The 13,456-nt window shown below is 37.5% G+C and overlaps 1 protein-coding gene across 6 annotated transcripts in view; it reads right to left on the bottom strand.

Annotated features, from left to right (window-relative positions):
• The window catches only part of ZNF536 (zinc finger protein 536), a 1,021,749-nt gene that overhangs the window by 312,577 nt on the left and 695,716 nt on the right, over positions 1-13,456 (bottom strand). For 2 of the 6 annotated variants that reach the window (XM_078671210.1, XM_078671211.1), the window contains one exon: positions 1,090-12,788. The exons of the other annotated variants lie outside the window; for them this stretch is intronic. In XM_078671210.1, coding sequence (XP_078527336.1) covers positions 12,770-12,788 — 19 coding nt within the window. In that variant the 3' untranslated portion in view covers positions 1,090-12,769. Of the gene's footprint in view, positions 1-1,089; positions 12,789-13,456 lie in introns of those variants that run through there. 6 annotated transcript variants of the gene reach the window in all.

Here is a 13,456-nt window from a genome sequence, read left to right as displayed (position 1 = left end):
TTTGGGTTGTACAGACTGCATGGAACCGGCATTCGTGGCAAACGCATGCATGGTTCCATCACACAACCCTCATGTATATTTAGGCATGCAATGATGTGTGACTGTCTGAGAAAAGAAAATTGCAATTAATTGACTGCTTGAATTAATCTTAATCACTCAAACTTTAGCAGATCCCCATTCTATCAAGTATTGTTCACATTGTCGTTAGAATGTGCCTGTACTGACAGTTAGAACAATAGACCATTCTGAACTGGCTGGCCATGTCCTCCCTAAATGAGAAGACAACCAATCCCAGGCGTGAAAATGAGGCCAAAGGAAACAAAATTGTATTTAATGATCCAGCTATAAAACAGCATAGCAACATCATACATGGTGCCAAAGACTCATAAGTACAATACCCATGAATACCTGATTCGAAAATCTGAGTGAATACTAACTTAACGTGTATGACTATGTATTAGACATACATGTGTGCTCAATATTAGAATCAAGATCTTAAAACATACACAAATCCAAAACAATGATCAACCCACATTCATCAATAGAATACATTAGGTGTAGCCTTGTATTCAGAGGTGCAAGAACAGGGGCTGGAATTAAAGATTTCAGCTGAACCTCGACATTATGACTTAAATTCACTGGTATGGTGATTAACATGTAGACCGAGGAAACCCCTGTCTTCATATATGTAGTTTCCTGATTCCAGGGAGATTTCAATCTCAAATAAGCATGCGGGAAATATCTGTGGACATGTGGTTTTACCAAGTATGGAAGTGCACCCAGGATCCTCATACTCAGTAATTGCAGAAGAAAGAAAAATGGACCACTTAGATTCTGTCAGGCAATATTTTGTTCTTCATTAAAACATTGATGGTTTTTAGGCAGTTTGCGATTAGTGGAGGTCTCTTTTGCTGTAGTCAAGTGTAGGGTATTTTTCTTAGTCATCAGCATACGTTTGAAAGTTGCTCTGAAACTCGATCCTCAGATCACCTCAAGGATTGTGTTAAACATTAAAGACAATAGAGGATGTGGAAGAGGCCTGACAAACATCTCAGTTATTTAGAGCTTTATGATGACAAATAGACAAGCTTGGTTATTGAATGGTTACATCTTTATTAAAGTTTATTTAGCATTATAAAAACATACAAACTACAAACAACACACATTTGTTTGCATTCACTTGTTAAATCCATATAAACAAAAAACAATATCTATGTATATACATTACTTAAATTACAAACATTTCAATTAATAAAAATTAAATTTTGTAATTCACAAGAAGCGATTTGCAAACATTAGCGTAATTTTCTAATAAATAGCATATGTAATTATTCCCACCATTACAAAAACAGTGTTGCAGTTTAAATTGGCCTTATGTTTCATTTTCTTAACATTGATCTTAAATATACAGATCTAAATGACAGTAATTAAAAGAAGAAACATTGCTTAAGAGAGGTGAATCCATCATTTAACCTGCTATGTCTAAAATTCTGAAAACAGCCTTTACTCCACGGCTCGAACCATGCTGTGCCTTTACAACGTGGTTCCAACCACGAACGCATCTTTACAATGCATTAATTTACCCCACAAGTCATTACAACGACTAGACTTAAGGGAAGTGTAATTGGATTGATGTCGGATCTTCTAAGTCCAACACTTTCTGTACTGTTGCACAGACTGGAATTGGAATAGTAAATTATACTGTTCCAACTCCAATGCTTTCCCTAAAGCAAAACATTGTAACTACTTGCAGAGTAATGGAATGCGTTGTAAAGACACGTTCGGGGTTCGGACCCTGTTATAAAGGCATGCTGGGAAAAATGCCTGTGTGGTTTCGACATACACCCTTAAAATTCTATTCAGCACCTGAATTATGTACCTTGCTCCCTCCATTTGCAGAAGTGGAATCTTGTCCTGAAAATGTTTTTAATCTATGAATCATAAATCTACCCCAGTTAACGTTGGACCCAACTCATAGGGCCTTATTATGAGTTGCTGCGGCAATCCTGATGGGCCTGTAATGGGTTACAAACCATATTGGGATTACAAATTGACGTGTTTCACAAACAGTTTTTGGTGTGAAAAGTGGGGAAAACATGTGAGAAACAGCATGAAAACACAAACATCCTCAAATTATACCAGATTACGATTATAAAACATGATTGCCATAACATTACAAAGGCAATGATTTTCAGTAGGCATCAGCACATTTTTAAGAAATTAAAAGCATTTTCTGGAGAATGTCTTACATAATATGATTTCTAGATACACATCTAGAACTGATTCAACTTTCGGATTTTTCAATGGTATCAATACCTTGGGCAACTATTCCTTCTAAATGCAAAAGTAGTTTGATCATATTTGTCTAATTCATTTTTAAAGGGTTGAAACTGCAATAAAACAGCCCACTTGATAAAAACATCTCATGTGAAATAACAAATATAAAGACAACAGAGCTGAAACACTATTAAGGACCTTGCGAGTAGCTGTATTTTTAGTATGATATTTATATGCACAAAATCATATTGTAGCTCATATATTTGTGTGGAATGCCATTTTCTCATAAAATATGTTGATCTACTGGAGGAAATGGAGCCGTAAAGTCAATAAGTCATTATATGCATAAAATATGTTAAATGTTTTTAATACCACACTGGCTGCATAAAAGACCTAAATATGTTTATTGTTTGGGTACCTCTACATAAACCCTTCTGCAAACAGCAAATATGTTATGGCCAATTTGAAAGCTTTGTAAATGCATAAGTAAATTTTTGCAAATATTAAGACCAGAACCACAACCGTCTTACACATTTTCCCTGCTCATGGATACTGCTTCTTTCAACAAATGTATAAAAAAAGATAAATACGTCTCTGGGGTTTCTTTTAATATAGAGATTTGGAATCTCATCAAGTCATGGAGCATGGAAAGGTATTGATTGTTGAACTGTTTTAACAATTACCTTTGGTTTTGGGATATTAAACCACTTTCCTTAGCTGCGGGCAAACTTATTTAAGTGGTAGATGGGTCATATAAGATATTTGTGTATAATATCCATTTGACTTCCGTTAGTTTTGGGCTTTCACTGCCGTATTATTTTCGGCACAAAGCCTTTGCATCTTTACAATTTAAGTTATCAAATATAACAGTCCAATTTTAATGAACTTCCATGTGACTCTTTTTCTTTTAGTAATTAAAAAAAAATGTTTACTCTGTTTTTCCAGCATGTTTTCATATCATTTTGTAGGCACCTCACTTACATCATTCTATAGTTTTATTTTTCAATTATATGACAATTTACTTGTCTCCATCATTTTTCAGTTGGAATTGGACTACACTATTGCTTCATTTGTAAGCATGGATAACTTGCTGGTCAAAAACCCACTACGGGATATAGCCACTGGGAAATGATTGCAATCACTTAGTCGAATAATGCCCAGCAATTTAAATAGTTGGAAAACAGGAATATATTGAGAATAGGGTTAGGAAGTTTATATACGTATCATGTGATCGGACATCATATCTTGTGGTGTTTCAGATTGTCACCCTTGTGCCTTTGCTGAGGGGAGGGTCTTGTGTTAGTTAACTAAAGAGGTTGGATTTATGCCTCAGCAGATGGACGTTTCTAAGGGTCCTTATGAGGTAGCTTAGTTCCATCTTTGTGAGAAAGTGGTCCCAGACAAGCCTGGATTACAACTGATGCCTTTTTCAACATGGTAGATTTCCCCAGCAGATAATAGGCTAAGCAGAACCATTAGGCAATCCTGTAAGATGTCTCAGAGGACTGCACTCTAAATGTGATTATTCTAAAAGACTATGTGCATTGTGCAGAGACCTTGATTCATAATTTTTTATTCCACTGGCTGGCTACCAACAGGTGCAAAAGCAGCTCTTCTTTTATGGTTATTAATTGTAATCCATTTTCCTCTGAGTTATGCAGAGTAATGTTGGCTGGTTCTGGCTGTTCTACAGTATTTTTCATTTCCAAGGTATGCAGGTATTGCAGTATTCCAAAGGAGGCAGTACAGTACTAGGGCTCCCGCAAGATTCACTCTGCTGCTCAATTACAGCAGTGGGTGTAAAGTACTAGGTTTAATGAGCAGGACAGTGGTGCTCTTTTCCACTGTTAGGATTTTCTTGCTGAATGGTAGGTCGAGGTAGTGCAAGACTTTAAGACATCTGTACTTTCTACACTCATATTGAGGTAGCCTCGCTCTGGTGGATGTTCCTGCTGGTGTCTGTGATATCGGCCTTGTCATAAGAAACTGATGGGCACTTTCAGGCATAGGTACTTCTTCAGGTATATTTAATGTATCTTAATCATTAGTGCTCTTATTCAGGAGTGGGTCAAAAATTTTATAATTTTCTGAATGTACCCATTCTATCTTCCCTTTTATTTGTCTCCTTTGGCTTATTTTCCTTTTTATTCAATCTGAAATCAGGGAAGAGCAAGAGCAGTATATTCTATAATTTCCTATTAGGTATAATATCATTGACCCAGATGAGAATTGCTAATGAGTTGTTTAAATCTCCAGATAGGATAACTGAGTCAATAGGATTTTCCAAATTTAGCACTGTTTGGTCAACATTCTCTAGTACACAGAGATACATTATATCCTCATTGCAAGGTAAATATTAAGAGAGATAACTTGAGTAATGATTACATTACTTTCATGTACAACAGAATTGGAAAGTGAGAGTGTTTCAGATAATATGTTGTAGAAGTGGAGTAAGAGTGATATGTGAGGAAGGAACTGAAGCTTCACAGGGAATGGTTTACCATCAATTTCATGTTTCTAAGATGTTCAAAAAGTACTTCACAGCAACAAACATTCCAAAGGTTTCTAAGGAAATTAGTGAATAGGATGGAACACGGGCTTGATTTTTAAGCAGGCTGCTATAAACACAGAAGATATTAGAGTTTGTGTCCCTTAATAAGTTGAACCCCGATTATCTGCCATTCGGTTTCCTAGTTTTGATGTAGATACACAGTAACATGTTCCTCAAACATCTTTCAAAAGATATGAGAAACTGCAGTGGTCCAATAATGTAAAGGTCAAAGGGATGAAGGTGTGATTTCTTAATCAGACTAATAATACTCTTTCAGGTGACCAGTGATGACACCAAAGGAGAAAGAGGAAATCATGATGTAATAATAAAGTTTGGGAGTAGTGTGTTAGCGTGTCAGTCAAATTAGTATTCAATATTTACTACTTTATTCTGTCAAGAAATAGAAATCAAGCATCCTGATAGGTATTACTGTTATGCTTAGTAATGTTATATTATACTATGGTAAGCTATACATCTGTTATTATATGGTCTGTCAAGTAATGCATTTTTATGTTATTTTTGTTCCATTATGTTATGCTACATCAAGTTTTGCTAAAGCTTTGGTCTTCATATAGCACACACTACGCTATCAATCAAATGATCTGCAGATGATACATCTATTTTGGCATGGAGTTACTGCTCACATAAAAGTACGTCATCTTGCATAAAAAAGATGATATCTCTGGCTAAAAATAAGGAAGACAGAAAAAATTAACTTTCAGAGTTTTATTCTTGGAGCATGTTGTATTCTATAGAGTTGGTCTTTTTCAAAGCAAATATAGTAGGGATTAGAAATGACCAGCTTGAAACTAATAATTTGTAAAGTGCTGCATCTAGCAAACTGGGAAGGAAAAAAAGGGAGCTCTCACTAAATCTCACTGATAGTGTATCACATACGTTGATGTCTCAGCAGAAGCAAAAACAGGTCACTGTAATGATGGGGGTGATTAAAAGGTGACATGAGCATAAGCCAGTGGCTTTGATGTTTCTGTAGACATTTAAGCATGCTAAATGTGTTTTGTCAGCCACTGATGCACAGCTGTATTTGGTTGTCATTAGCATATTAGTAGAAGGACCATGACAGAACCCTGAGCTTTCACTCTGAGCTATAATGTAGCCATTTAATGGCAGTAGCTAGAGACAGTATTCTCTAGGTTCTCGGGGACTTGTGGCATGCTAATTTAAGAAAGTGGCTGTGAATTACTTATGTTTGGCCAATAATATTAATAATTTGTCTCACCAATGAGAGGTTTTAGAGCTCCTGGACCCCACCACTAGTTAACAAGAGAACACCATGTACAGCAGTTTTTCAATAACTGCAACTTGTAGTGCAAAATGAAGAGACAATTCCAAGCCATTAAGGACACCGATATGATTCCAGACCAACACTAGGAGGATTGTCTCTCTCATGGGTCTGTAAGAAGTCAGACTTCCATTGGCTGATGAATTTGAAGACGTTTTACAGATGGACCTCTATAAGGGCTCATGGTGACTTTGATGGCCATGGGAGACAGATAGTAGGTCGATAGCTATCTATGGCTACTGCACTCACAGATGGCAAATTAACGAAGAGTTTAAAGTCAAATTTCTTGAAAGGTTTTGGAACGTTGATGTAAGAGGAATGCAGCTAATGATTTAGCTTCTGACTTTTAACCTCTTCCATGCTCATGACGGCTCCCGGCCGTCATGAGTCACGGTGGGCGTGTGCTGATGACGGCCGGGAGCCGTCATGACCACGATAGGAATGTCCAGCACTGCGGCAGAATTCGCGCCGCAGCGATGAAGTTACTTCAGGTCAGTATATTCATTCATCAAATGGGTGGAAGTGGCATCTTCATGGGAAAATGCAAATCTAGCAGAATACATCTGTAGATAGTAGGAGCTCAGGTGAAACATTTAGGCAACAGAACAAAGGTGAGCGTTAAACCGGTGTCAAAAAGAGACATGGTAGCAAACAATAACTAGCAGTTTATTTATAGAGAAGCATGTGGTACACAACTCTTCAGAGCTGGTATTTATGACAATAGCCTATGTGAATTCTTTCATTTCAGTATTGTTCAGATTGATAGGGAGGGAAAAGAAACAATACTCCTCTTTGACTCCTTGAGTATTTTGTTTTGGGCCCATCTCTTTGAACCCTCAGACGTTAAACAGTGATGGGTTTTGAATCAAAATGTGAGTGATATAGTACGTTTGACCTTCTCTTTGGAAGACATTCTATCTCCAACTTTCTTTTTGGTTAGGTCTGTAGATGCCATTTTTTATGGGGCAATTGTGGGCCATATAACCTGTGTTCAGATGGGATGGTCACAGCGGAAACTAGTTTTCTGAGAACTTTACTGAACTTTGCTAGGGAACACTGAAAGGTTGAAATGGCCTTGGGATTTATAGCCATGATAATGGAGTCAAGTGTTTTATTTTGGGTAGGGCTATGTTTAATCAATCAATCAGCATTTGTAGAGCACTGCACCTTCTCCCCTGGGGGTATCTGGGAGCTGGGGTGCGAGGTCTCCGTCAATAAGCCAGGTCTTGAAGAAATGTTAGGAAGAGGAAACATATGAACATAAAAAGGTCAAACAGAGGGCAGAAAAACAAGCAGAAAAGGTAAAACACAGCAATAAATGAGCAGAAAAGGCACAAACAGATGGCAGCAGGTAGGTAGGCAGGAGAGGGTAGTGGACTGTGGGTGAGCTGGACAGGAGAACTGTCCCACGGGGAGCTGGCACGAGGACCTTCTAAATCGAGTCGTGCTGCGCCCTCCATTAAGTAGGTCCTGGGGAAGGGCACGTCGCTGGGGGTAAAGAGGAGTGAAATGGCAGGAAGAGGGAAAAAGTGGAAAGAGGGAGGAAATGAGCGGGAAAAGGTGAAACAGAGGGCAGAAAACGAGCAGAAAAGACAAAACAGAGGGCAGAAAAACAAGCTGAAAAGACAAAACAGAGCAGGTAGGCCAAACAGAGGGCTGAAAACGAGCAGAAAAGACAAAACAGAGCAGAAAAGGACAAAACAGAGGGCAAAAGAACTATCAGAAAATGCAAAACAGAGGGCAGAAAAAAGACAAAGGGTGTGACTCTTATTGAAATTATTGTCCAGGTCATTTGTGGACCCAATGATTTCTGTAGGACCTTTGTTGTCCTGAAACTCTTTGATAGTTTGTGTTGACGCATGTTTGTCTAGGTCAGGTTTCTCTTGATGATTAAGGTAAGATGGGACAAGAAACCATACTTACATTCAATAAGTACCCCGTCTTTGAGAAGATTTCCATTGAGGGGTCTGTCTAGACATGACAGAAGATTAGGGCAAAAAATGGTTCTCTTCCCTTCACCATCTGCATGTAATTGTCAAGGAGTAGCAATTAAGTTTATGTCATTTTTGCCCTCTTTGTGCACTATTGAGGCAGTACTACATTAAATGTTCTTATATTATAAAGAAAGGTCACTAACTTTCTTTCTTTTTACAAAGTACACATATACCCGACTGTGTCTTTACAATGGCGAATGTTTTAGGGTCAGTTTGAAATATTAGAACTAACTGTAGGCCACTGTAATTATTTTCTGCTGTTGGTTTGCCTGCTTTGTTTTGCACGACAGTAGATTTTCACTATTGTTGCAAGTTTTTTAGTTGGCTATGCCCTTTGATGTCTCTTGTTTAATAGGTTTTTAAAAGTCTGTATATATTATATTGTATGTGTATATTTCTATTTCGGTGTATGGTTTATGACTATGTAAAATGTATTGTGATAATTTTTATGCAGCACGATACAGTTTGCTTTGAACCTTGATTTCTGAATTGTTTTAAAGAGCTTTTTATGTTTTGGCTATATGGGCTTCTTTGTAATAGTCTAGCTCTGTTAATGAAAGGGATCATTGTTTCTGCAAATAGAACTGCCTAGTTTTATGACCAAATGGTTTCCAGAGGAAGATTGGGTTCACCTAAGCAGTTTGATGGTGTTCAGAGGGACAGCAGCTTATGTGTCTTCTAGAAGGATAAAGATGTTGAGAATGATGTTGTTGAGAGAGCAAGATTAAGATTTCATGAAGTTAGAAAGTGTATACCTTTCAGGATCTTTCAATGTATGAAAGAAGAGTTTGATCTTAGGTCAGAAGAAGCTGATAGAAGGAGAACATCCCTTGAGGGTATGGAATATGCAGAGGTAACCGTTGACATATTGATGGTTTTTAGGATAAGAGCAGGACTATGGATATGAGGCAATCAATGGGAATGGAGTGACTAGAATGATTCACAACTACGTGCCTAACCCATGAACATAAAGCGGATTGGTCAATAGATAAAAGAAGTGTCACAAGCAAGATTCCAGTAATGGAAGGATGAGTGGTCAGTGATTCATCAGGAGGCTTTTTGCAGCTTGAAATTTACCAGAAATGTGAGAGAGAGTAGACAAGAGCAACTGGAAGACCTAATTTGGAGGAAAAGAGGAAGTGTGGAGAAATCTGCCAATTTCACGACATTTAGAAGAAAGTAATCTGTTGCTCACAATTTAGGCTGGCATGTGTGGGATGATTTGTTGAAGTGTGATTCACAATCCTAACATTGATTATTATGGTTCTACAGGGGGTGTTCTGGAAAGAATAATATTGAGGGCAGTTATATGCAATTAAAATTACATAAGAATTTGGAGCCCAGAAACACATTACTTTGAGTGACTAATACAACAAGATGTGTGACAAGCACAATAATTACTCAGTACATAGTGTAGCTGTAATTGTCTGTAAAATTGGTACTTTAACAATCACTAATAGCATTATACCAAGTAGGCAAGACTACACAGTGGGCTATCCCTTAACCATTTCATTGGCAGGAGACTCTGGCTTTTGCTTGGCAGATGATATTACCCCTTAACCGAGTTTCTACTTCTAGTCTTCTTCTAGTCTTTGCTTGGGTAGGAATTGCAGAAACGTGATTTGATTTGTATGCTTAATTTGCTAATGCTGCAGAGACAATTCAGCTGGTTGCCAGACAAACAGTAACTGACTGCTGAAACACTTCTGCATATTGATTAGGAAGGGTCACAGATGGGGTTCATAATGCTACTTCCATCAGGAGATGGGGAATGACACAATAGCCTGCTAGCACTTTTGGAGGGGTTAGCTGCCATCCAACCTCTAGTGTGTTAGCGTGATGTAGATTGGCACACTCGGACAATGTACAAAAGCATTTATGGGTGCAGGAAGGTGTACTATAAGAGTACTCTTTCATCTTTTCCTACGTGGCTTTGTGAATAAGCCCCAGCAAATTCGTACTAATTTTACATATGATTATTCCCTAAAAACCTAATTTATTCCCATTTTAGATGTTTTGTGGGACAATTCATAAAGGCAAACACAAGTATGTACTGGAGTACTACTTTGCGTCCAAAATACTTTTATAAGTAGGCCCCTCAGCATTTATGATTGAGACTCTGTAGGTTTATATAGTGTAATACAAATCTCTCCATGTAGTAACTAGAACCCCTGCTGATGGTTAAAGCTCAAGAAGATACTACTCATCTGTGGTGGCTGGGTGTACCAATTTGGAGTCCCATTTCAACTAAGAATTTGGACAATCACCAGAGATTGCAGGTAGGTTTCGGGCAGTCTCGATGGCTTTAGCTGAAGCAGCTGGCTGTGCACCTGTCTCTCCACAGAACTCAGAATTCACTTCACCAGAGATCCTTCTTTCTTTGTGGTTTACAAGCACTCTTTAATTATAATATTGTACCTATACTTTATCCAAATGTTAAATTCACATGCAGTTGTCATACAGGTGAGTTCGACAGAATATTATTTCAATGTCATAAACTTTTGACCAGGTAAGAAAAGTGAGTGGACATCAGCATGTTCCCTGGTTGAATAAGCCAACACATTTTTTGGGTTATTCACCACACCCATTGGTTGTATATTTATTTGTTATTATTGTTTCTGCATGCAAGTCCCAGTTTTGTTTATATCAGCACAATCAACAAATGCTGTTCGTAAGCCATAATATCCTGTGATTTGCACAAGAGTGCACAACAAAAAGATTACATTAGACAGTGTGGGTGTGAAAGAGCTACAGATTTAATTAACTGGTATCATTTTTTACTAAATTGTTTTCACAATCACTGGACTGGTTTGAATATTAATGATACTACTAAATATGCTTTCCTCCCGCTTTGTGGTGCCCACCTCAGTTCCTTTCCTCAATTAACCATACCCAGTGCACGTTTTTGTAATCACACGTAGGATGCCAATCTACTAGGTGTGTAAATCCATACATGTCCAATCAAGCAGTATGTTACTTAGTCACTCCTTGCACATACACAATTAAATTAAAATCTTGTTTCTAAAAAAAGTGGAGTTTGGCTGGATTTTAGCCTTCCTGATATGAGATTATCTCTTTTCACTTTTGTGTGAGAGACAATAACTCTACTTCCTCAAAAGGCAACAGTTACTATTTCAACATGTGTTTTCATAATCTAACATACAAAATGGTGATCTATGTGATTTCTTGTTAGTAATGGACAAGTTCCAGTTGTTGACATATATATTCTTCGTTAAAATGCTACTAATAATGTTTTTCTATATCCCTTTGAGTCACAGTCTGACTTTCTCTTTGCATAATTAAGCCACAGAGGTTTACTTCTTAATCAATATCAGGATTGATTGAGCATATATTCACTATTTTTCAGTGCTACAGATACATTCTATTCAAAATGTTGTGCTCAACAGCTTTGTCTATTTGTACAGATTTGAATAAATAGGAGCACATGTCCTGAAGCATTTAACATATCTCCTACCTTTCAGTTGCATGAAGGATCACTTTCAAATCCTTCCCAATAATCCAACTATCCAGCTATGACATTAGTCCCTCCTATTTACTATTCAACTTGCCTGCCACGCAAATACCTTGTAACTCTTTTTTGTAGGTAAAGGTATTCTCATACCTCATTGCTTCAAGTTGAACCTAGGGACAAAGAAGATTCTCAGAGATGTGTTGCTCTCCAAGGGCATATTTTGATAGCCACCCTGATGCAACAGGTGAATCAGAAATGTGTACGAGCAGCCACAACTGACACTGGCACCCATTGGGATTCATTCTCCAGAGTATGCCTAAAGAGATTATCATAATTAATTCTCTAAGATATGTGCACTGATCAGGTGACTGAAGATCAATAAATACCCTGAGGATGTAAGGTGGGCCTTTCTAGTGACAGGTGTCACTCTTTTTAATATATGTTTAGCTTTTGAACCTTAATCTAATGTTAAACACTGTTTCTAAAATATCAATAGTTCTACAGATCCATGTTTTGGAGAGAAACTGTACAGAAGATGTAATATTGGTGGGGGGCAAATTCCTAAACAGTATTGCTGCCTGAACCAAGCTGATACTGAAAGACAAGGCCATTGTCTATAATCTGGCAAAGTGTACCTCGGGGTCCCACCCTAGACAACAAACAGTTATACAGATATGACTGAACAAAGTACTATTCCTGTTGAGATGGATGAAGAATGAGTAAATGAAGACTTCGCATTCTGATTAATTTCAACATAGCCCATCAGTTGGAGTGTAGCAATTTATACAATATTTGCAAGCTTAGCACATATTCTAGGAATCTGGAGAACAGAAGACCATGAATACTATATTGCAAGGCATGTAAGGGGAAAACAATATGGCATTATCATTTGCATTCTGTTTAACATAGCAGATTTGATGATTTCGCTTTAGCCTTGAAGATGGAGAGGATGAGACTCAATGTCTTGCTCTTATGTACATCTGTGATGGCTGATCAGAATCAGCATCTTACTGCAATGTGCCTCTGTGATGAAACTGTCACTGGTGATTTCCTCTGTTTCTTCTTTGTCATGTGGATGTACTTCTGTTTTAGTGAAGCTGTTTCATTTTGAATTGTTAGTGAAGGTGACATCAGATGTTGGAAATGATTGAGTTGCGTGGGCATCGCCATCCTCAGTTATAGATTTTAAATCTGTGAAGAATCATGACAAAGGAGGAAAGAGACATCACTTTGGTGTGAAACAGTAGGTCTTGTTGTGGGCATTAGAAAGAAATGCCTACATAACAAAGCAACAATATAAAATACTGATTGGTGAATGTAAACTCTAGTCTTCTGTCTGACTTCAAATTGATGAGCTCATGGCCATCTAGTCTAGTGGACACCTGATTTAACAGGTAAAATCTGCAGTTTCCCATTGGAATATTAATTACAGTGTAGAAGTAAAACTACTCTGAATTGTGGGATTTTACTGCATCGGTGATGCAATTAAACACACCATAAAGACATAGTAATTTTGCTACTAACATGAAGAAAATGGTGACGGAAATTACAGAGGGAAAACAGCACAAAATTGTTGCTAATAGTCTTAACACACATCAATAATGAATTTCCTCTGCAAATCTCTAAATCAGAATGCAATACACATATGTTATGCTTCACTTCCAAAGTTGCCTCTGTATATCAAATGAGTGTTTGATAGTGAAGCTACTGGCTATGATATACTTCCCATTAGCTTCTTGGACTGTAGAGCAAAACAGTGTTACTTTGGTTTCCAGGTTCAAATCTGATTTTAATGTGATTATGTCTCATTACTAAGGTCTAGACTTCCATACCCTGAATAATGAATTCACAATTTTTTG

The sequence above is a fragment of the Lissotriton helveticus genome, chromosome 12, assembly GCF_964261635.1.
Source record: "Lissotriton helveticus chromosome 12, aLisHel1.1, whole genome shotgun sequence".
In the NCBI taxonomy this organism is placed as follows: Eukaryota; Metazoa; Chordata; class Amphibia; order Caudata; family Salamandridae; genus Lissotriton; species Lissotriton helveticus.
Note: the sequence above shows the minus strand (reverse complement) of the source record. Positions and strands in the feature narration are given on the sequence as shown.